This window comes from Astyanax mexicanus, chromosome 15 (genome assembly GCF_023375975.1).
Source record: "Astyanax mexicanus isolate ESR-SI-001 chromosome 15, AstMex3_surface, whole genome shotgun sequence".
NCBI classification, from domain to species: domain Eukaryota; kingdom Metazoa; phylum Chordata; class Actinopteri; order Characiformes; family Acestrorhamphidae; genus Astyanax; species Astyanax mexicanus.
In genome coordinates this window covers 25,456,712-25,479,543 of record NC_064422.1, presented here as the reverse complement: position 1 = coordinate 25,479,543, position 22,832 = coordinate 25,456,712, and the positions used below count along the sequence as shown (strand labels likewise).

Genomic DNA, 22,832 nt, shown 5'->3' with positions numbered 1-22,832 from the left:
TTAGGATGACTGTCAACACAAGCCTGAAAAAAAAATCTGGTCTGTGTCACATTAAGGTAAAATGGCAGACTTAATACTACAGCCTGGTAGTTTAAACATGAGCTAATAATATATATATAACACAATACACAGCTTCTGAAAAAATAAAAGGCTGCTTAAAATTAGTTTTTTTGTATTTTCCCAAATTGAAAACATCTGGAATATAATCAAGTGGAAGATGGATAATCACAAGCCATCAAACCAAGCAGTGTGTATGACTGGTGGAAATTGATTTCTGAACTCTTAAAACTTTGTTTTCTTTGCATTATTTGAGGTCTGAAAGTTCTACATCTTTTTTGTTATTTCAGGCATTTCTCATTTTCTGCAAATAAAAACCCTAAATGACAATATTTTTATTTGAAATGTGGGAGAAATGTTGTCTGCAGTTTATAGACTAAAACAACAATGTTTATTTTACTCAAACATATACCTATAAATAGCAAAATCAGAAAAACTGATTCAGAAACTGAAGTGGTATTTTAGTTTTTTTCCAAAGCTGTGTATAATAACTGGAAATAGAATATTTTATGTTGACGTTAATATAAAGATTTATTCCTCATTCTCAATGTAATGCCTGCAGTGCATAAAGGCTTTTAGTGCATAAAATTGAAATCATTTTCATTGATAAAAACAGTACATTAAAAACAGAACTGTAACATCTTACATACTGCAATATGTCGTAACAGAGGAAGATTATGTCCATTTCCTGTATTATATAAGTTATATCAGGTGATGCTTTCAGATGATATCTACATAAACTATATTATTTTGACGAAGTCAAGGAATGACGAAGCTGATTTATTTGTTGGACATTATTTCGCAAGAGGATGTTTTTGCTTCTGCTGTTTAATGACAGAATTATGTTCCTTGAAAGAAATTGGAGGTCAGAGTGTCCTGAGTGATTCTGCTGTTCTTTCACCAGAATTTCACTTCTTTTGAAATCTATATCCGATTTCCTAGAGAGTGCAAAGGGCCATTTGGCAAGGCTATATAAAACTGATTTATGGCCATTGAGATCATAGCAGGAGTTTGGAGGCTGATGTTCTTAAGAGTTCCAGACTCTGGAGGATGTTTTGATATTTTACATGTGCAGGAACAGAAGTCAGAAAGAGAAAAAAAGAGAAAAAAAGCAGATGAATGTAGCTGCTTACATGAACTTGAGCAATTTTTACCAAAAACAAGTAAAGATCAGTTGCATGTTGTGTACCTAGCTTATGTCAATACTAGATTGTAAATTATTCTAATTCTGTAGAATCCATAATTTAATTTTGAGTAACTGGGAGAAACTGACAATGTAAAATGTAAAAATATTTCTGTGTAAAAATGCACCAATACTTCTTACATTAACATTGTATTGTAAATTTAGCAAGAATATAGACTGACCAGTATAACATTAGCTACCTATTATTAGCTACCACCATTAATTACAGTCTGTAATTATAGATTTACAAGTTCTCCAATATGGGCAGTGGAGCTGATAACATTCAAAATATGTACAGAAACAATGAGGGGTCCAGCGGGCTAAGCACTGCCACTATGATCAGGAGATCGCTGGTTCAAATCCTGTTCATGTAGTTTGCCATCAGCAACCGAAGCCCTAAGAGAGCACAATTGGCAATTGGTCTCTCTTGGTGGGTAGATGGCGCTCTCTTCCTACATTATTTGAAATGGTGATGTCATTTAGCACAAGGCGTCTGTGAGCTGATGTATCTAAACTCAGATGCTGTGCTTTCCGCCGAGTGCGCTGTGATACTACTCGGCAATGCTGTATCAGCAGCAGTTTGAAAAGAGGCGGTGCTAGTCTTCACCCTCCTGGTGTTGGGGGATCACTAGTGATAGGGGTAGTCCTAATGAATGGGTTGGGTATTTGTGCATGTAAATTGAGGAGAAAAGGGTATATATAAAAAAAAAAAGAAACAATGTAATTATAATATTTTGACTGCAGTTTGTATATAGGACAAACTATAGAGCAGAGCTGAGCAATATTAAATCTATTCTGTTGTAATACATTTTGTTATTGTGATGCACTGTATGCTTTTCTGATATTGTGGAATCAGTCAGTGCTTAAAGATCACTGACAAACTACAAACTTCATAGCAGATAGTGTAATAATTAGTCCTGTTTAGTTTGAGTTCATATCGAATAAAAATATCCATTTATCAATTTTTCTTGTGCATTATTTAACATTAGGGGTGGGCGATATGGCCCTAAAATAATATCACAGTATTTCATTGTATTTTCGCTAAAATGATACTTTTAGTGATATGACAAAACAATTAATTAAAATATTATACACTACTGCAACAAAATGAAAATGATATTTTATTATTGCAATTACAAATGTACAAATAATTACAAAATTACAATATGAAATGGCACACCCCTTACTGAGATATAAAAAAATACAAGAATTTAATCAGATTTGTAACAGAAGTCAGTGATCCAAAATGTCATGTTACTAATAATGCACACCAAATATCTCCATATATCCAGGATTAAAATAAATTAAATTATACTGAACTGATATAATCTGTCTCTAGTAGAAATATAATGGGAAATTAGAACAGTGTGAATTTTTCTTTTGATAAAAACAGCAAAAAAGTAGTACACTAATGTGATAATTAGGGATGGGTGATATGGCATAATATTTCAGGGTATAATATCGTTTGTGATGTTCAAAAATGTTGTTGATATTATTTCGTACATGTCTAAATATTATAATAAATCTAGTTTTTAAATTTCTTAAAATATTGTGATAGAACATTTTATCATATTGCCCCAGCTCTACTTTTTGAGCCCTTTAGGCCTCACTGTTAAATCAGTTTAATCAGTACAATCCTGTCTTTTTAATGCTCTTGCTTTAATCATTTGATTTGTAATTGTTTCTTGGGAATATGGGAAGCCAATAGCATGTGCCATTACTCTCAGTCTTCACTCTCATGCCAGAATAGTTTCTTTCTTGCTCTTTTTCTCTCTGTGTGACTCTCTCTGTTTTTTTTTTCTTCTCTTCTACTTTCTCCATGGGTTCTTTCCTTCTCCCTTCTTCTTTCACACGCCTCTGCTACAATGTTGCCAACTGTGCCTCTCCGCACCCAAGCAGGAGCAGAGGTGTTCTTCGGCCATCACGTCACCCACGTGTCGCGCAGAGGGTCTGGCTGGGAGGTGTGCCGGAAAGAGGGTGTGCCTGAGCAGTTTGATGTGGTGGTTTTGACCATGCCCGTCCCACAGATACTACAATTACAAGGAGACATCGGCTCCTGTAAGTACATTGTCCTACTCAAACACACAAGACACACAAACACAGTTAATTACAGCACTGTATTTTCCTCAGTATTTTCTAAAGTTCTAAAGGGGGGGTACGAGTTGATGAGTTACAAAATACCACATTCAGATTACACCCCCTCCCATACGTGCTTAGATTCCTATAGTTAGAGCCCATAAATTACAGCAGTGTCACACTAACAAAATATTTTCACCCAGTTCAGTTCTGTGTCAAAATGGGTCTTCACTCACTGTTCTACAACATCTGATCTGTAAAGAACGTAAAACTAACATTCCAAAAGTTATGGGATAGCAGTAAATTGTTTGTATAGAAATTTCAACACTTGAGAGTTTGTAAAGGTGGAAGCATAAATTGCATTACATGTTTTCGGTTGTGTTCTAATCAATGGCAGAGGCTACTGCCCCCTTCTAAATACACCAAAAATTCAGTTCAACACTCACCAGAGTTAATACTTCATCAGGATTATCAGGAAATGTTCAACTCCAACTGAAAATCTCTGCTAATTACATGTAATTTTAACAAGCTAAAACAAGAGTGAAACTAAAGCAGAGTGTAATCATTGAGTTCAGCCCAGCGATCACCCCGAACTAATAAAATTGAAACAATGATTAAAAATGCTGAACTAAACATTAATTCATTCAGTATTTCTTTTTATTGTTATCAGTGAGGACTGTCAGCAGCGTGTGCTGATTGGAGGTTTCATGTAGAAACACCAGAATGTGTGACTGAGTGGGGAACCTGTATTTAAATAGATTAAATAGCTTCAAGATAAGTTGTTTTTTGCAGTGGATCAAAGATAGTTTATGATGAATGGACAAATGGAATTGTTCCAAAAAAACGTATAAAATATATTCTGTTTGCATATTTAATCTTTGGCTTAAGAAAGGCAAAGATTCATAATATTTTAAAAAGCAAACTTATAAAAAAAAATAAACAATAAAAGCTAATAATGAGAAAACAAGAAGTCCTGGAAGGCCCCCACCCCTAGTACTTCAAAATATATTTTATATAAAATAGAAAAGTACGTAAATCCTAATTTCAATGCATCTACTCAGTGATGCACAGGATTTACAGTTTCCATCCAACACTTAGTTGAACTAATCAGTCCTTCATGTACCAGTAAACCAAGTGAACTAATGGAACCTAGAGTTTATAGAGAATGTGTTCTGACTGTAGCCTTCTCTCTCCTACAAATGTGAACATTACTGCCACAACACCCCGTTCTGAATACTGACTTTTTCACATTACAATATCTTACATATATTTACGTAAATACCAATTTAAATTCCAAATAGTCTGTATATTAGCTTATATAAAGGTTGCTGGATTTTTATCTAGAAAATTATTTTGAGTGCTATCCACAAAGCAAGATACTTTTTATGTAAAAGAGATGTGGTCACTGTTGGAGTTTCTGCTATTAATTCATTTATTGGGTTATGTTATATCAGTCAGTTAAGCACTGTTTAACCAAAACTATTGCAGTAAAGGATATTTCATTTAACATGATATTTTTTGACACTATTGCTTATCATAATTTTGAGCAGTTTAAAATCAGTATCAGTATCAATCACAACATTTTTAAATCAATGAGTACACGGTCTGTTCCTCATTTGCTTGCGGTGCTGAACTGTTAGAAACAGGCTAATCTCACTTTACTCCGCCTGGATGCTGGAAACCATCACTTTGAGTGGCATGACTGCTTTTTCCAGTTAGCATGTTAACTTTAGCCCCCTTTCCCATTTCACATGCACTCTCTCGCCTCTCCTGACAGTCGGCTGATTGCGCGGTGGCTGGAGTGGGCCTGCTGAGAGCGAGACGGTCCCTCGGCTTGGTGGGCCGCCGGCTCCTTCTGCCCGCGTGTTTAAATTGGGCTCCAGCTGTTTGGCCGCGCCGAAGGGTTCACGAGCGGCATCCAAATTGGTATTCACAGTGTGAAGTCTTAAACCCAACATGCTTATTTGAAATGGTAAAACAGGAGTCCTAAAGGACAGATATGGAAATGGGAGTGTGTTGGAGGAGGGCGGTTGTGGGGCGGAGGTGGGCCGAAGACTCCAGGGTGCATGGGCGTTCTTGGAAGCAGTGAATAATGTAGGGCGTGAGCAGAGAGTCGCGGTGGCCGGATAGCAGAGGAGGGGAGCGAAAGCTGCATCGCAAATTAGGCGCTGGACAGAAAATGGAATGAGACAGCTGAAAATGGTGGTGGAATTGCTATCAGGATAGAAACGCCACTCTAAATGGTTGTGGTGTCACGCACAGGGGAGCAGAAGTAGGCCAGAGCCGGATGGCTTTCCACACTATTGATACGCCTGGAAAACGGCTGTGCCGTAGCTGCTGAAAAATTCATGTAAAGTGGTCTGGATGGAGTTGGGGGCCATGTCATCATCGTTACTGGCCACGCGTGCTGGGCTTTGGATGACTGCACTGGTTCTGGGGAGAGGAAGCAGAACTCTGTTGGCACTCATTCAGAGATAATGTCTAAATTCACTTCTCCTTTGGTACTCGTTCAGGACGTAGCTGGAAGTCTTTAAGAATTCCTTAGAAAGTCAGGCCTTGGGAAGGCAGGAAACGCTTGATTTATCCTTTGGGAGGCCCCAGTGAATGCAGGGGCTTAATTAAATGGCCCTTTGTCAAATCATAGTTATTTTAAAGCCACTTCAACAAGGCATGGCATTTTGGACCCATTTAAGTATTATGCTCTGCACTGTTATGGCTGGTTTTTATTGTGAGAAACTTCACATCTTCTCAAAGCGAGCATTGTGGAGAGCATGTTGAAATCATTTCTTGGACTCGCTAAGTGCCTTTGGTTCTTTTATTCCTTTATTATTTTTTCTGGCATATTTTGTTCTTGGTTGATGTCACGGTTAATTATAGCACAAACAGGCATTCCAAAGTTCTTCATTCTGATGCCATAGAACAATTATTTTTGGTTCTGTAAGAAAACATGTTTGTAACACAAAACAAAAAAACTCTTTAAAGGTCTAAAGAAGTGGATGTAACGGTTCTTCGCTAATTCAAAGGTTTTTCATGCTCACATCTTTCAGATTTTTCTGTGGTATTGCTCAAATGACCCAGAGTAGTGCTTTCAATATTAGGATTGTGCATAACTCATCATATGGGTATAGGATTTTTGGACAGTAATTGATTATATATTTGGACTAATATGGGCAATATTTATTCAGCTACACAAAGAATAATTGTGTAAATCATGTGTTTTGCAACATGCCAGCCATGTGGCATTCAGTTGTAGAGGTTCCTAAAGGTGTCCTGCAGTTATCCATCCCCTAACGCTTGAATAGTTCTGCAGATTTTGCAGTAGTTTGGATTGTTGATAGTACGTCCAGGTTTTAGGACCTTGTTATCGCAATTTTGGAGTGTACAAAAGTGATCAGGCATCATATGCAGGGACCATTATCATAAATGATCTGATACACTATATCGAATTTGTTAAAAATTAGTGACATCTAAAAATTAATATGACTAAAATAAAAGGCTTGTCTTTAACAACCATCCCATCCTGTGTTCTAAGCTGGGAATAAAAAATGCATTTGGAATGAGGCATTCCCATGAATGCTTTTGCTTAAACATAAATACAGCTCTGGAAAAAAATGAGACCTCTTAAAAATGATGAGTTTCTTTGATTTTAACAATTTGAAAACCTCTGGAATATAATCAAGAGGAAGATGGACGATCACAAGCGCCAGGAGTGGCATAAAGTTATCCAAAAGCAGTGGGTAAGACTGGTGGAGGAGAACATGCCAAGACGAATGAAAACTGTGATTAGAAATAAGGGTTATTCTACCAAATATTGCTTTCTGAACTCTTAAAACTTTATAAATATGTAATTTATAAATATATAAAAAATAGCTCTGCATATTTTTGTTATTTCAGCCATTTTCTTATTTTCTGCAAATAAGTGCTGTAAATGACAATATTTTTATGTGGAATTTGGGAGAAATTACCGTAGTTTATATATTTTACTCAAACATATACATTTAAATAACAAAATCAGAGAAATTGATTCAGAAACTGAAGTGGTCTCTTATTTTTTTCCCAGAGCTGCAAATAAATATTACATTACAAAATGGCACATATATACAGTTAGCAACTCTCTATGTAGCCATACAATACAATATTTAAAAATACTATTTTAAATACAAACCCCCTCTTATTAACTGTTATAATTTAAAGGTTCTGCCCTTCAACAAAGTGTAAATTAATTATAATAACATTATACTATCAATGACATAAAACTGTGCAAAAATTACAATAATATTGTTTAACGTAATTTTGTATTAGACTACAAATAGTGAAAAATATTGACATACCCACATTTTTTTTTACAAAATTGTTTTTGTAGAACCAGAAATGGTTATTCAGTCTGTGGTATCACTCAAAGAACCTATTGTAGCACCTTTATTTACTTATTTTTTATAAGAGTGCATTACTTGCCATGTATGAAGAAAAAGCTCAAATTCTTACCTTGTATTGCAACACATTTACAGGCGTAGCTGTAAATCCATGAAAAGGGTTCAGTGGATTGTGTAAGGAATGATGTCACCTGGTGGATTTTGCAGTGGCACAAGCTGGACAGTTGGGGGCAGCAGCCAGGTGTGCAGGGCTACTGTCCTTACAGTCATACAAGATGCAATCTGGAAACAATTTACACTGGTTCTAGATACACACACACACACACACACACACACACTCACACACACAAAAGAAAAAAAAACACACACTTCCTGCTTACTCAACAGAATTTTAAAAAATCATCAGAGATTGTTTGGACATAAAACAGTCACTCTTTTTATTTTTTTATTCAATTAATTCTCTATGTTCATATTTGGGTCGTTTTTCAATGTCCTGGGAATAATTTCTTTGCATTTGACTGAAACAATGCACACAGTCCAGCTCCCATTAGTTCAAACGGCACATTAGACTGTAAATAATAATGTTAGGCTGTTGTATTTGTTTGTTTGTCCATAGCATCCTACAATATGTCATATTTTCCCATTTCTTTCATGTATTTCTTCAAATACTCATTGAGAGCTGTGTATCTTTTCATATCACACCAGGCTTTAAAGTAGGATAGATCTGATCTCAGAAAAGAAAGTAAAATGAACAGAAAGCTTCAGAAGGGTGTTGAAAGAGGTTCCATTGGGATTCGACCGTTTTACAGCATTTCAGAGCAGTCCAACTCTTTGATGTTTAATAAACCCAAGCTTTTGTGATGTTTATCAAAGCACTGCAGTTGTGTATCTGGAGATGGCATAAAAACATTAAGTTGAAATTTAAGTTAAGTATTCTTTTTAAAGTTTTACGCAAAATTAGAGTATAATTGTTTTTACAATTTGAGGAAAATAAAGGAAATGAGCGAACATGCAAAAGTTTGATCATCCCTTGTATCAAGGTTTCAGACCTTATTTACCATATTTTTCACACTATAAGGTGCACTACCAGTTATCGTCTATTTTCAGGTCTATTTTCCTACATAAGGCGCATCAGATTATAAGGCACATTATGCGACAGTAGTAAGGAACAGGGGTGTCACCATGTTTCCCTTCTATGTCAGCTAAGCTAAGTAAACGAAATTTTTATTCTTGTAAAAACATTTTCTTTTAAAGTCAAACAAGCACTGAATGTTAATCTACACAGATTTCTTTCCTGAAAACTGAGTATTTATTTGGCTGAGTAAAGCGATTACGTTTATCTACAGTAAGCTTAGATTTCCAGATTTCCACCTGCACTACACTGAGGTACCTTGAGTTTTCCAGTAAGCCAGGGCAATATTAGCTAGTGGTGGGTCACACGTAACTTGTTTTAACACGGTAAATGTGCAGGTAACAGTCCTGTATACTCGCTTATGAGCAGCGAAAGAACTAGTGCTGCGGTTAGTGGGTAATGCTAATACTGCTCCAGCAGTGCTAGCCGGGGTTAGCAGCAGGCTACAGGCCGATAATACTTACCTCTGAACGGCGAAAGAACTAGCGCTTAGTGCGTTTAGCAAATAATGCTAATACTGCCAAATGTATAAAATACTAGAGACCCAGACTTGAGTTAAAATAAATGCCCTATCAGAAACGTGATTTGAGTAGATGTTGGTGTTCTTTAAGCTCCACACTTCAACATTTGTGAACTTAATATTGCAAGTAGTTTATTCAAATATTTACTACTAAAGTACTGAAAGTAAAAGTGCAGTACAGAGCGTTATAGTTATTACAGAAATTAATGGAAAGTTTGTATATTATATTGTTTGTTATTTTAAATGTCTATGCTAAAGATAACCTGAAGGTTTTGCCGTGGCTTTTACAGAGTATTAGGGTTAGAAAAGAAGAAGAAGGCTAGGTTTGTCATGATATTATAAATTTGCGTAAATTATTGCTTAATATGTATTTAAATTAGCTTTTAATATGTTTTCAAGTCAGCAAAACAAAATTTGAATAGGGGCTTTTAACTTTTGCATTTATATACTGGGCTTTGTATTAGATGTTGAAAGTGGAAGTATGGAGGCAGAAATCTACTTGAGTGGAAGTAAATTAGTATCTAAATTTAAATACAGTCTGTCGATGTAAAAAGGGATTGTGGAAGTTTTGGTTGGTGTAAGAGTTATTTTGGGTGGTGTGTGTGATGTGGTTAGTAATAAATAGTGCTGGATTTTGTATAGTAATGCCAACTTTCATGTCACACTGATTGTATAATAAATTTACTACTTCAGTACTAAAGAATTTAAATTGTCTTTAATGTTCTTAAATTTTTTTACTTAAAAAAGACCCTAATTTGTCTTAAAAAATCTTCTTCCCAGCACCCATGTCCCAAAGGTCTCAAAATGCCACAGATTTTATTTTAACGCATTGCATTTCACAGTTTCTAAATCTGTTATGCAATTTAGCTTACAGTGAAATATACATATATATCTTCTACGGGTCAGGTTGTAAGTAGCAACGCTGCGCTGAAGTACAGCTTTATAAAAGAGTTTTAGTGAAGTTTCTCCAGCACTGAGGCTAAGTGCAGCAGCGTTAGCATTAGCCGCTAACCGCAGCGATAGCTCTTTCGCTGTCTAGAGGTAAGTATATCGGACTGTAGTCTGCGTGTTCATCGTGTTAAAACAAGCTACGTGGGACGAACCACTAGCTAATGGAGCCCTGGGTTACCGGGAGATTTAGGGTTCTTCAGTCTAGCGTTATCGGGCAGCATTTACTAGCGCTAATTGCAGCTAGCTTGCGCTGCTAACCAGGGCTGAATAAGTGCTTGCTAACCACGGCTAGCACTAACCCTTGGACAAAATACTAGAATTCTAAGCTTACTGTAAATAAACAGAAGCAGTTTACTCACCCAAATAAATAATTTTCAGGAAAGAAATTTGTGTAGATTAACATCCAGCACTCGTTTGACTTTAAAATTAAATGTTATTTGTTTTTTAAGAATTTCAGTTTTGTTTATTAAGGTGCCCCCCCAGCGGTGAGACCTAATATTCCAGTGTGCCTTATGTATGAAAGTAGACCAGAAAACAGACAAACATTTATTGATCATGAACCTTATAATCCATGCCTATAGGTACTCTCCACTTAACTAAACTGCAAATCTTCATAATTAAAATATACATACAATAACAACTTGTGTACTCAAGTGTTTTTACTATTTCACTTATTTTTTAAACGTTAAAGGGGATAAGTGGTTAGCAGTTACTTTTTTCTTTCTGTAATTAATAATAAAAAAAAGCTCTGTTGTCCTTATGGGAACTCTACACTGTTTTACAGGACCCATGTTGTACAAATGTGGACATTCATTAAGAATTCAAAGTTGTACAAACCGTCCCATTTGCCATGGGGGAGTGTGACACTCTGAGAGGGGTCATTGTGTAAATTATTGAGCGTAATCTGAAGGCTTGCTGACTTGCTGCGGTGCTGCCTCTGAGTCTCTCCTGCATCTGGTGCCGGCTGCTTCGGCCCTTCCTCTGGCTTTACGTGCGGTGGAGGGAAATGGAGAGGAAATATGGCCGTGTATTGTTCGCAAAAAAAGATGAATGAACTCAGCTCGCCATGCCAGGCCGTGACCCGCCTGATTTAAATCAGCGCAGGATTCGGCCCTGTTTGTTCCCCAGCAGTATATAAGTGAGCATTTTGGGTCGGTGGTTTGACTTGGTTCCTGGAGCAGGGGCTTTGGGGAGAGTGTCCTTTCATACAGAGAGCCAGTGGCAGGTCCAGCACCAGAACTTTAATGCATTCAGCTGCAGCCAGATAGATCCTGTTTGCTTTTTTGGGCACCTCCCCCCGCCTGCATAATGTGTGGATGTTTTTCATCACTTTATTGCGAAAGGGATTCTTTTCATCTCTGTCCAAAACCTTGTAACTGATTTTATATTAAGCTGACATTTCATACCAAGTGTTTCAATGGAAATGGTTCTAAATGACTTGCTGTTAAGTCATGTTACATTAAAGTGGCAGTCTGTATTATTTAGTTTGTGAACTGAAAACAGAAACATTCCTGAGTGGAGAAGTGACAAAATATTGTGTTTAATGACCATCCCTGCTTAGCCTAATATATTCATTCTAAAAACTGGGATGTCAGCTCGCTTTTCGCAGGAGTTCTTCCAGCCACGACAAACGTCTTTACTTAGTAAAACCAAAGAAACGAAGGAGTGAAGTTTCTGACTGAGCGCGCTCTCTCTCTCTGACTGAACATAACCTGGAATCGGATTCATCCGCTCTGAAAGGAAACCATGAAGTGTTTCTTTAAGGTGTTTTCACACGGAATGCTGTATATGCTGCACTCAAGTCTACACAAATGTCTGTTGACCCCACTTGCGGGTATGTGCAGTACTTCTACTACTGAATAACAGTGGAGACTGATACCCAGTCTCAGACATTGAGTAGTTTGGCCACAGTGACTAGAGATATTTGGAGGAGTAAAAGTGAGTAATTTGTAACATCAAAAACACTGTACCAGCTGTTAAGCTTGGTGGTGGTAGCATCATGATCTGGGGCTGTTTCCTGTCTGTGGAAGTGGTACACTGTGCTGGATTGGACGGACTAACCAAGAGTATTGAACATCTTTCTCCTCTCAAGTTGCATAAGAGTGTCATTTCTTTTTATAATTTAATGTTAAATGTCTGTAAGTGACATTTTCCACCAGCCCACCTGTCAAAATGTATTTTAGAACGAAATGCAGCTTTGTTGGCACAGAGTTGTCACAACCAGTTCAAATCTGAATGATGTAAGAACATCAGAGTGTTCTGATCTCAGGCCCATCTGAGCTCTCCTTAAGGAGACACTACATTTTGGGTCTCGTTCGCTTCCATTCCAACATGGCCTCTGTTTGACAAGCACACATACACAGCTCACACACGGTAAACACGTTAAGCTGAGACCTCAGGGGGACACACCGGCTTTTCAAATTTGCCCTTTCACTGCCATGAAGGCACTGCTATCTGCACTTCTGCATCCGAGGATGTAATTGGTAACAGGTAGTCAGGCCTGTTCTACAACAATGCGGAAAGAGAGAAAAAGAGAGAGAGAGAGAGAGAGAGGCGGAGGGACGCACATTTCAAAATTAGAATGTGATCTAAATTCACTTCCAGTTTGGCAAGCCGGGGTGAGCATATGAGGAACCAGTTCTGCTTTTGTAGTTAAAGACTGCAAAGCCCTAAAAGAGGAAGCTAGCGCTCTGCCTAGAAAAAGCTTTATGGCCTTTTTTCTGATGTTAAGCACTATTTCCAAACCTTTTTCAAAAGTGCTCTTCCCTTTGTTGATTACATCATATTTGATCAGTTTATCAAATAGTTGTTTGATATCTGTTAGTTGTGATGATAGTAAACTATATTTGCATGTATTTTTTAGACACATTTTATTATTACTTTTGTTAAGTTTCAAAAGATATAACTTTCCATTTAATTTAAGAGTTTTGCATCGATAAAGTAGAAAATAATATCCCAAAGCTTGAGATAGTACATTCTGTTTCTGAAATTCTTTGTCTTCTTCTCTGTTTATATGTTACTTTGTTTAAATGTAAATGTAAATTTCCAATGCTAAATTGTGTGATAAGGACATGGGTAAGATCATCTTTTAATTACTTTTCCATGATGGTCATGTTTTTGCAGTTGTCACTGAGCAGTAGTACAGTCCACCAGTGCTAATCAAAGTCTGATAAATCTTCCTGAAGGTCTTCTGATTTTTTTTTCTTGGTCATCCAGACCTTATCTTACCCTTCACTATTTCTGGTAACTTGCTTTAATGGTTATTTTGACTGGAAAAGAAATTTAAAATAATATTTCCGATGTTTGTGCAGCTTTACTCGTTATTTTAACTATTTATTAAATTTAAGAAAATCTTGCCCATATACTTTTGTCTGTCTTGATCTAAATCTCTGTTTAGTCTTAATCCTATCTCTGTGTTATAACTAGATAAACCCTGTGTGACTATAGTTGTCATAGCCAAAGGCAAAGTAATGCCAATGCCAAATGACTATGTAAAAACAATGTGAAAATTACACCAATTACAAAAGCTTCAACCACAAAATTTTATGTAATAATAATAATAAAAAAAACAATTTCAATCGAAAAAGTCTGAGCATTTTCTGCTTCTCACCATCCAGTTCATTCCAAACACATTCAGTGTAGAGCTAAGATCGGCTCCAAAAATCCAGCTTAAGCCTGTGCACCTTCTGCCCAAGTTCAGGTGGGGCATCAGGTAGGACAGAGAATGTAACTCTATTTCAGTGATGTAGAGATCTGGACTCAGCAGCCCTTTGATTTGATCTTTTTTGTCTGTTTTCATCTGCTTTTCTCGGTAGTACTTTCTAAAAAATGTCTGCATCTTTTCAGACCCATTAAAAGAATGGACAGAAACATTGATGGCAGATTAGGAGGAAGTAGTGGTTCAGCAGTTACGGCACTGGGTTGTTGATGACCGGGTTGTAGGTTCAATATCTGGGTTCAACAAATTGCAACTGTTGGGCCCTTGAGAAAGGCCCTGACCTTCCAGGCACCACTGTAAAAGCTGCTCACCATTCTGGGCACATGTCCTCACTGTATAATTGCACCGATGGGTTAAAGACAGAAGGCCAAATTGGATTTGCTTAACAAAATAGTGAATATGGTTCTCTTTTTGTTTGTCTTAAGTCTTAATCTTCTGAGCAGAAGTGGAAGAATTAAAGCTTTAAGTGCTGTTTATTTAATTAGGCCAGTTTGGAAAGGTTTCCAGTTCTTGCATGGTTGTTAAACGTTTCATTTTGACTTTTTTTTTTTTTTTTTACCTTATCTAATAACTAATCTCCTTAGAAATATGTAAGCTATCTATATAGCAGAGTGTCAGCAACGGACCATCAAAATAAAGGGTTACTTATTATTTTGTTCCCTAATTATAATCATTTTCAGTAATATGTTTTTATAGGATACAATTACTGTGCTTATTATTTCTTCTTTTTTGCACAGTCTATTTTACTGCAGCAGAAAAATGAAGCCCTAATCTAGGTGGACCAAAGTTGACTTTGTCCTTCCAAGACCCAGATGACCGCATCTAACATATTTGTTTGAAATTAAAGCCTCTGCCGGGCTGTGAATCGTAAACCCAGATTCACACGGCTGCTTTTTACAGGCTGCTTACAGGTTGAGTGCGTTTTAGCATCTCCAAACTCCCGCTTGATATTTGAAGATGGAGTGGGGAGGCTTTTACTCCTCACTCTTAAAAGTAAAGCTCCCTGAAAATGTTTTTTGATTAACAACAGTGAAAGCTATTTTGAATCTGTATAAAGACACTATAAGAAGAAGCCAGGTATTAGAGATTTTCCATTATAGAGAAGATCAATTTCTGATGCTATGCTTGAGCATTTAAAAAGTTCTTCAAATGATATAACTTTATCCCAGAAGTTTGTTATATATAGTACATGGAAAAGAACCATGTAAGTATTTAAACGATTTTTTGAGTTATCATGTTTAAACTAGGGCTGCATGATATTGTTAAAAACTGACATCGTGACAGTTTGCTTTCTATGATTCTTTATTGTGATAATACAAAAAAAAACAAGATAATTTTTACCAGATTCCACCAGATGTCTTGTTATATCAATACAATCTAATTTTTTTATTCAAAGTCTTAATTTATGTCATGTTTCAAGTAATAGCAAAGTAAATGCAAATAATTATTTAAATTACCACTTTGAATTAGCATTTTGTTTGCAATAGATCTGGAGGAACCCACTTTTTAAGGCTGTAAAATTACAATCTTTAGTTCCTTAAAATTCCATTAAATTGATTGTAATAGATGGGACTTCAAAATTAATTTTAAAATCACCACAAGCGTTGTATTTGTCATATCAGTATTGCAATATATCGTATCGGTTTCTTTGCAATACATTATCGATACATGGCATCAAATATCAATATTTTTGTTGAAAAATAAAAACTCACTCCTGAATTTGACTTACTGAAGTTTCTGCTTTATTACTCTGTGTATTGACACCAATCAAATGAATAGGATAAACCTTCAGTGAAGAATATCGGTTGGGAAATTTTGTGAAATTGATACTCTTATGTTTTAAATAATGGCATAATAAATGGCAAACTGTTCATAAATATTCAAACAATGCTTTACAATTACTTTACAAATATTCAAAGCTAAAGAATGTGTTATAAAACCCCTATGTAAATACTTTATTTTAAAAAAAGAGTGCATAATTTCACTTTCATAAGGGATGATTCTTCAAAGAGCCAGAAGAACCCTGAAGAACCTTTTCAAAAAACCTCCATGTAATATAAATCCTCAATGCTAGATCAAGCAATCAAGAATTGTCCTAAAACCCTTCAGCTCAGCCAAGAACTATTTGGGGAGCTCTTTTTTTCTTTTATTTTCTTTCTTTCTTTTTTTTTTTTTTAATGCTGCATAGCCAGACCGTTGTCCAGATGAGCTGTAGCTGTGTGTAGCTGTGAACTCCAGTGCCACTTCCACTCGCCCTGAGGGTCATGTGTCCTCTGGGCCGCTGAGTGATGGAGAGCCCACACCCTTTCCTTTTGTCAAAGCCCCTACTTTTATTTCCTGACCACTTCAGCCCACTCCAGCGCTGCGAGCTCACGCTAAACTCTCAGAGCATGTGGGCCTTTTTTCGGATTACGTCATTTTGCAGATATTTGAATGGCTGTTTTTTTTTTTTTTTTTTTTTTTTCTTCCTAGCGTACCTCCATGTGCCCAACAGTTACGCTGGCGCTGATTCCCCCCTCCAATCCACCAAGCCCCCCCCCCCCATCCCCATCCTTCTGTTGGCCTTGAAACTCTGCTGATATTGAGAAACATGATTCTTGGTTGGTAATGAAATTAAAGCTCTATTTTTGGCAGGCTCACTCTCTCATGTGGTAATCAGTCTGCCTGGCTGCGTTATTCGATTTGGGGTTTGACTATGAGCGATAAGTACCGTACTTATTGGGTTTTTTCCCGGGTATTTTGTTGGTGTGTGTGTGTGTGTGTGTTAGGTTAGGTCTGGTTACTGTTTAAAAGCAGTAATTAATCAGTAGATATTGTAACAGGTATGATGGGACACGGCGCTACACTTAAAACATAACCCCCCAATCCCCCCACATCCCTGCAGCCAAACATAAATAATCCAAGCATATCATTTTGCAAGCAATTACCTCCAGCTCCAGTCCATGCTTTGGAATACAATTAATGTGTCGAGTTACATCATCTTCTTCTTCTGAGTTAGGGAGTCTCTTTTTGTCTCCCATCGAGTGCGGGGCTGTCTGGTTTTGCTGCTTTCAAGTCTGCGAGTCTGGCATGATGTAATCCCTTGTTCTGACTCCTGACAGAGACGCATGGCTTATTTCCCCTGCACTGTCTGGGTGCCGGCTTCTAAATGGATGCTCCCTCTCCTATCTCTCTCTCTCTCTATCTGTCTTTCTCTTTCTCTCTATCTTTCCCCCTCTCCATCCCTCTTTCTTTCTCTCACGAGTTTTCTCCGCTCTTCTCTCAGAGGAACTGAAAAGACCAAGACAATGTAGGTGTGTGTGTTTTTCCCTCTACCTCTCTCTGTATAATTAGGTCACTCACCTCGAGAAGAGCAGTGTTTAGTTCACAGTTGACACCCCACGAGGAGAGCTTCTGTTCTTTACCTTCTGGCCAGCCCGTGACAGGATCAGAGGAGGATCGAGTGTTGGTGTTATGTGACCCTCGGATTGTGAATTTTGAATGAAAGTGAATGTTTGCCTACAGGAGATTTGTATTTGTATTTGTATTCTGTATTTTGTAGAGAGGAACCGTTTAATCAGACACTGAACAATGTGTCTGATTAAACTTTTATTCAGTTATTTGAATAAAAGCCATGGTATGAAGTAGATGTAGAGGAATCCCTTTTTTAGTGGATAGGTCATCAAAATTAATTTTACTGTTACCCCAAAAACATTGTATTTGTAATAAGGGTGGGACAACATATCGATATTTATATCTATATATAAATCACATCGCATTAAAATACGTTATCTGTAATGTTATTCCTATCCAGAATGACCATGTATGTGTTTTTCTCAGACGTCCTCTGAGAAAATTACAGGCTGAATTACCTTTTTTTTTTTTTTTTTTTTTTTAGCTGAACTCCGGTAATTTTAGTCCCGTCCGGACTCACATCTCTGAGTTCATAGAGAATTGTGTTGCAATATATATAGTATCACAGATTCACAGTAGCGTGATATCATTATCATTAGCATGTATGGTGAGAAATTCATATCCTCAGATGCCCTTTGATTGCTTTTTTTGTTCACTGAATTGTAAAATACATGACATTGATAGTTAAGAAGAAAACAGAAAGCTTGTGACCATCCATCGTCCTCTTGGTTATATTCCAGAGGTTTCCATGTTTGTCAAGGAAACTAATCATTTTTAAGTGGTCTTTTATTTTTTTCCAGAGGTGTATGAAGGTTTTACAACAACATATGCTTTCATCAAGACCGTGTCTCTCTCAGGCAAGGCTGTACAATGCTAAACCACACACTGCATCCATCACAACAGCATGGCTGCACAGGAGAAGGCTGGGAGCTAAACTGGTTTGCCTCTAATCAAGACCTTTAGAAATAGAAAACGCAGCGCATCGTAAAACGAGAAATTCTGCAAAGAAAACACAGGACTTTTAGGTGTCTAGAATAAGACATCAGACAAGAATGGAACAACATTCTGCTTCCAAAACTCCACCAGTCAGTCTCCATCCACACTTTCCAGACATTTACAGACTGCTGTTAAAAGAAGAGGGGATACTGTACAGTGGTAGACATGGGCCTGTCCCTACTTTTTGTGTTTTGTTGCTGCTATCAAGTTCTGTCAGTTCATGTTTTTTATGAAATGGTAAAATGTCTTACTTTCAGCATCTGAAAATTTGTGCTCTGTTCTGTTATTCTGTTTTGCTGAATGTTTCATGTTAGACCTCCCTGCTTAAAACCTGCTGAGTCTGTTACTGTCAGCCTGTCAAATTGCACTTAACTCCCAAAAAGGCACCTTAAGTGTGAATGGTTTACTAAGAAGTGTGTGTGTTTGTGTGTTTGTGTGTGTGTGTGTGTGTGTGTGTGTGTGTACAGAGAAAACATGGTGAACTATTAATGTTCAGACACTCTAAAGTGTAAAATCTCTGATAATTGAATGTTATAAGACGTTATGTACAGAATAAACTGTGCTCCAGTTCGATGCTCAATTCACAGCACTAGTAACAGTTACAGCATTCATTTGGCATGCAGGAAGTCACAGGTTTAAAGGGCCATCCAGGAACTGCTCAAACTGGTATGTTGGCTTTTAGTGCTTAATAGCACTGGTTCTGCTTAACATTTCTTTTGTACTTTAGCAAATACAGAACTGTGCAGGTCTGCAATAGAAGTTGTAGATTTTGATTTCTTTAAAAAAAAAAAAAGAAGGCATCTAGCTCTGCGTTTTTAGAGGGCCACTTTTTTGTCTAATAAGGGATTTTGTGGTAGATTTTGCTTCAATATCCTGTTGAAGAAGCCATATTTTTTCATCGACTGCTTTTTACATAGATTTGCATCTCACATTTGTTGGTATTTAATGAAATCTATTCTTATATACTCCACCTTTATAATATGGCTAAAAGCCACTCGCAGGACAAACACAAAACATGGTCGATTTAGTACTATTAAAATGTATATATATTACTATATATAGTAATGTATATATAGCTTTCAGACCTCAAATAATGCAAAAAAAAATTGTATTCTAAGTTTTAAGCCTGTATTTTAATTACAGTTTTCATGCATCTTGGCATGTTCTCCTCCACCAGTCTTACACACTGCCTTTGAATAACTTTATGCCACTCCCGGTGCAAAATTTCAAGAAGTTCAGCTTGGTTTGATGGCTTATGGTCATCCATCTTCCTCTTGATTTTTAAGTGCCCTCTTAATTTTTCCAGAGCTGTATATCCAAAAGCCACTGGCAGCACAAACACAAAACATGATAGATTTGATAGAATTCATAAACAGTGTAGGTTTATGATTCTTTTTTTACAGTACTGTAGTAGTTTTAAAGAAAATGTTACTTTATATATAATTCACATTGAAAGTGAAGAGGGTCTATATGGTATTTTAACTTCTTAGGAAGGCTTATCTTTATCATAGTTGCAGTGTGAAACACTTTATGATTAATTTACATAGAGCTGTCTTAAGACTTTTGGCATGTTATTGTATACGGCTATATTATCACAATACACTGTTTTATCCATATCATGCAGCCCCACACTGTAAAAATTATAAATCTGAAAGTAACTCTTTCCTGCTTAAAAAACTTTAACACAGTGCTTCTGATAAACTACTGAACTACTGTGCCAAGAGTTGAGTAGCATCATTGTAGGGAGAGTTCCATGATCTGATCTGTATTTGGATTAGAACAGAAGATAAATGAGCTCTAAATTAAGAGAAACTCTGAAATGTCTGTTTTTCATTTCCTGCAAAAAAAAAGAAAGAAAGAAAGAGGCATCCAGAAACTGAGGCTAAATTGTGGAACTGCTCTCTGTGCCCAACCAAATTTAGCTTATTATGAGTAATGGCAGACGTTGCACATAGTGTGTGGTGATTCTCATTCAAATCTATTTTTATATCAAAGTATTTTAAGTTGCTGGTGGTAATGAAGAAGCTGATACAATATGTATCATTACACAGGGGCTGCGATTCAATATATAGCGATACAGCAAGTAAAGTAAGTTTACTGTGGGATCTGAAGTCAGAGTACAGCACACAGTGTTTAAACATGAAACCATATGAACCAATGTCTTCCACTGAGACAGTCATCTAGACAAGACGATGCGCGATATTGGGTTCGCAAAAATAACATGAGATAAGGTTGTAAAAATACATATTTTGAAAATATTTTTGACAAGCTCATAAAATGCTAAACTGTAGGAGTAATCATGTAGGAGTAATGTTAGTAATCATCTTGTAATTGATGTTTAAATTTTTAGTCTGATTTATAAATTATGAATGATTTATCACATGCAGTAAAATACAGAACAGTATGCAGCCGGTTCACCATAAACCCAATAACTTTTCTCCTGTATGATCTCACATGAGTCTCTTCAGACTTTAGAATATTTCCTTCAGTGAGGGTTCTATTTTCAACTGGCAATCCCCCTTGAGGATTCTATATAGTCCTGGCAACTTATGACAGAATCTGAACATGTTGCCTCCGTGTCTCTCTGCAGTTTAAATTGCAAAGGACTTTAACAGAACACGTAACAACCAAAAAGCTCAAAAAAAAGAAAAAAAAAAACACACTCTAATATTTGCTTGGACCACATGTAGCTTTGATTGGGGCACGCATTCACACTGGCATTGTTTCTATAAGCTTTTGCAATGTTACAAGATTTATGTCAATCCAGCTTTGCATTAACTTTTCACCAAGATCTTGCAGCATTGATGATGGTAGAGTCAAATAAACGGCACTGCACAAAGCCTTCTCCAGCACATCCCAACGATTCTCAATGAGGTTAAGGTCTGGACTCTGTGGTGAACAATCCATGTGTAAAAATGATGATCTCATGCTCCCAGAATCACTCTTTCACAATTCCAACCCCATGAATCCTGACATTGTCATCTTGGAATATGCTCGTGACACCAGGGAAGAAAAAAATCTATTGATTGAATAACCTGGTCTATATTCAGTATATTCAGGTAGTCAGCTGACTTTTTCAGCACATACTGTTGCTGAACCCAGACCCATGGGCGTGGTAGTGGGGGGAAAAGTGGACCTGACTACCCAGGGCCCGAGTAGGGAGAGGGGCCCATGAAAATCCTGATTTTTTTTTTCGCTCACTTTCCTTTGTTTACTGGCATGGATAGGGGCCCATTAACATAGAGGGTGTACAGGGCCCAGAATTTGCTGCTACGCCCCTGCCCAGACCTGACCAACTTCAGCATCAACCCCAGATCATTTGCTTAGTTAAATCCAGGTGGAGGCTTTTTTTGGCTATTTCGTCATTGCAACAATTATGTATATGTGTGAGGAAACACATTTTGAGATAAATGTCAGCTCTATGATTTTGCCTGACTGCTCACGTCATCAAATTCGAGCCGGCACCGCCGACTAATTCAGAATTGGGCCCTGTTATCGAATGGTTATTCAGAGCGGCGCATGATTACGCAAATATTTGGATTGATTGGGTTGTGTTGGAGTGGCGGCCCACGTGGCAATGCCCCCTAAATGAATTTACTGTAATTTAGATAACCAAATTGATCTTGTTGTCACAGTAAAGCTGATTTCATTTGCTCCCTGAATTAGTCTGGAGTCAGAAATGGGACATATTGATTTCCTATAGAGCATCGCTGAATGTCCGCTGCGAGCACTTGCCAACAAAACTGGATGACGAAACCAAACAGGCTCTTGATTTATCGCTTTTAAACACCGAGGCATGTGCCATAACAGCGGACTTGGACATGTTACTCGAGCCAGAATAAAATATCTCTTTAAAAAATAAAAGAGGAGGCCGTCTGACAGGCTACCTTTGACCAGCTGCTTAAAATAAACCATGTGGGTTGACGTCAGCGGCGGAGCCCTCAGGTGGCTGCCCTAAATGTCTGTGTTTGGTCCCGAATTAAACTGGAGCTATCTCTGAAATAAACCCGTCAGTTGTTGCCCGTGCGCTGCTCCTGTTTACCCACCCAGGTATTTTAGCTGACATCAGAGCGGCACTCGCTTCGTTCTGCCCGGCTGCACAAAGACGGCCTGTTTGCAGCAAGAAGGAGGGAAAGGGGGAATAAAAAAGTCCATCCAGCAAAGACATTTATAAACATCCTCGTGAAGTGCAGCTGTGGAGGTGCAGCAGGCGCACTCGTCTCTCTCCCGTGGCCCCCAGGATCAACCTCCGGAAATAGAGTTTTCATTTAGCAGGTTGAAACTGAAGCCAGTGTTTCGCACAGCGTCTGCGTTTTTCTGCCCCCCAGGACCCTCGCTCTCTGTGGTCTGGAGAAGCGGTTGCTGATTAAACCTGGCTGTGCGTTGTGCTGCATTGTCCGCCGCTGGCCCTGTCGAAGGGGTGCGACTTGACC

General features: G+C 37.5%; 1 protein-coding gene across 4 annotated transcripts in view; it reads left to right on the top strand.

The window, feature by feature from the left end:
- The window catches only part of rnls (renalase, FAD-dependent amine oxidase), a 119,830-nt gene that overhangs the window by 3,758 nt on the left and 93,240 nt on the right, over positions 1 to 22,832 (top strand). For 2 of the 4 annotated variants that reach the window (XM_007251153.4, XM_007251151.4), the window contains exon 4: positions 3,137 to 3,298. In XM_007251153.4, the coding sequence (XP_007251215.3) occupies positions 3,137 to 3,298 (162 nt within the window). The remainder of the gene's footprint in view (positions 1 to 3,136; positions 3,299 to 22,832) is intronic. The other 2 variants (XM_007251154.4, XM_007251152.4) reach the window with 2 other exon arrangements.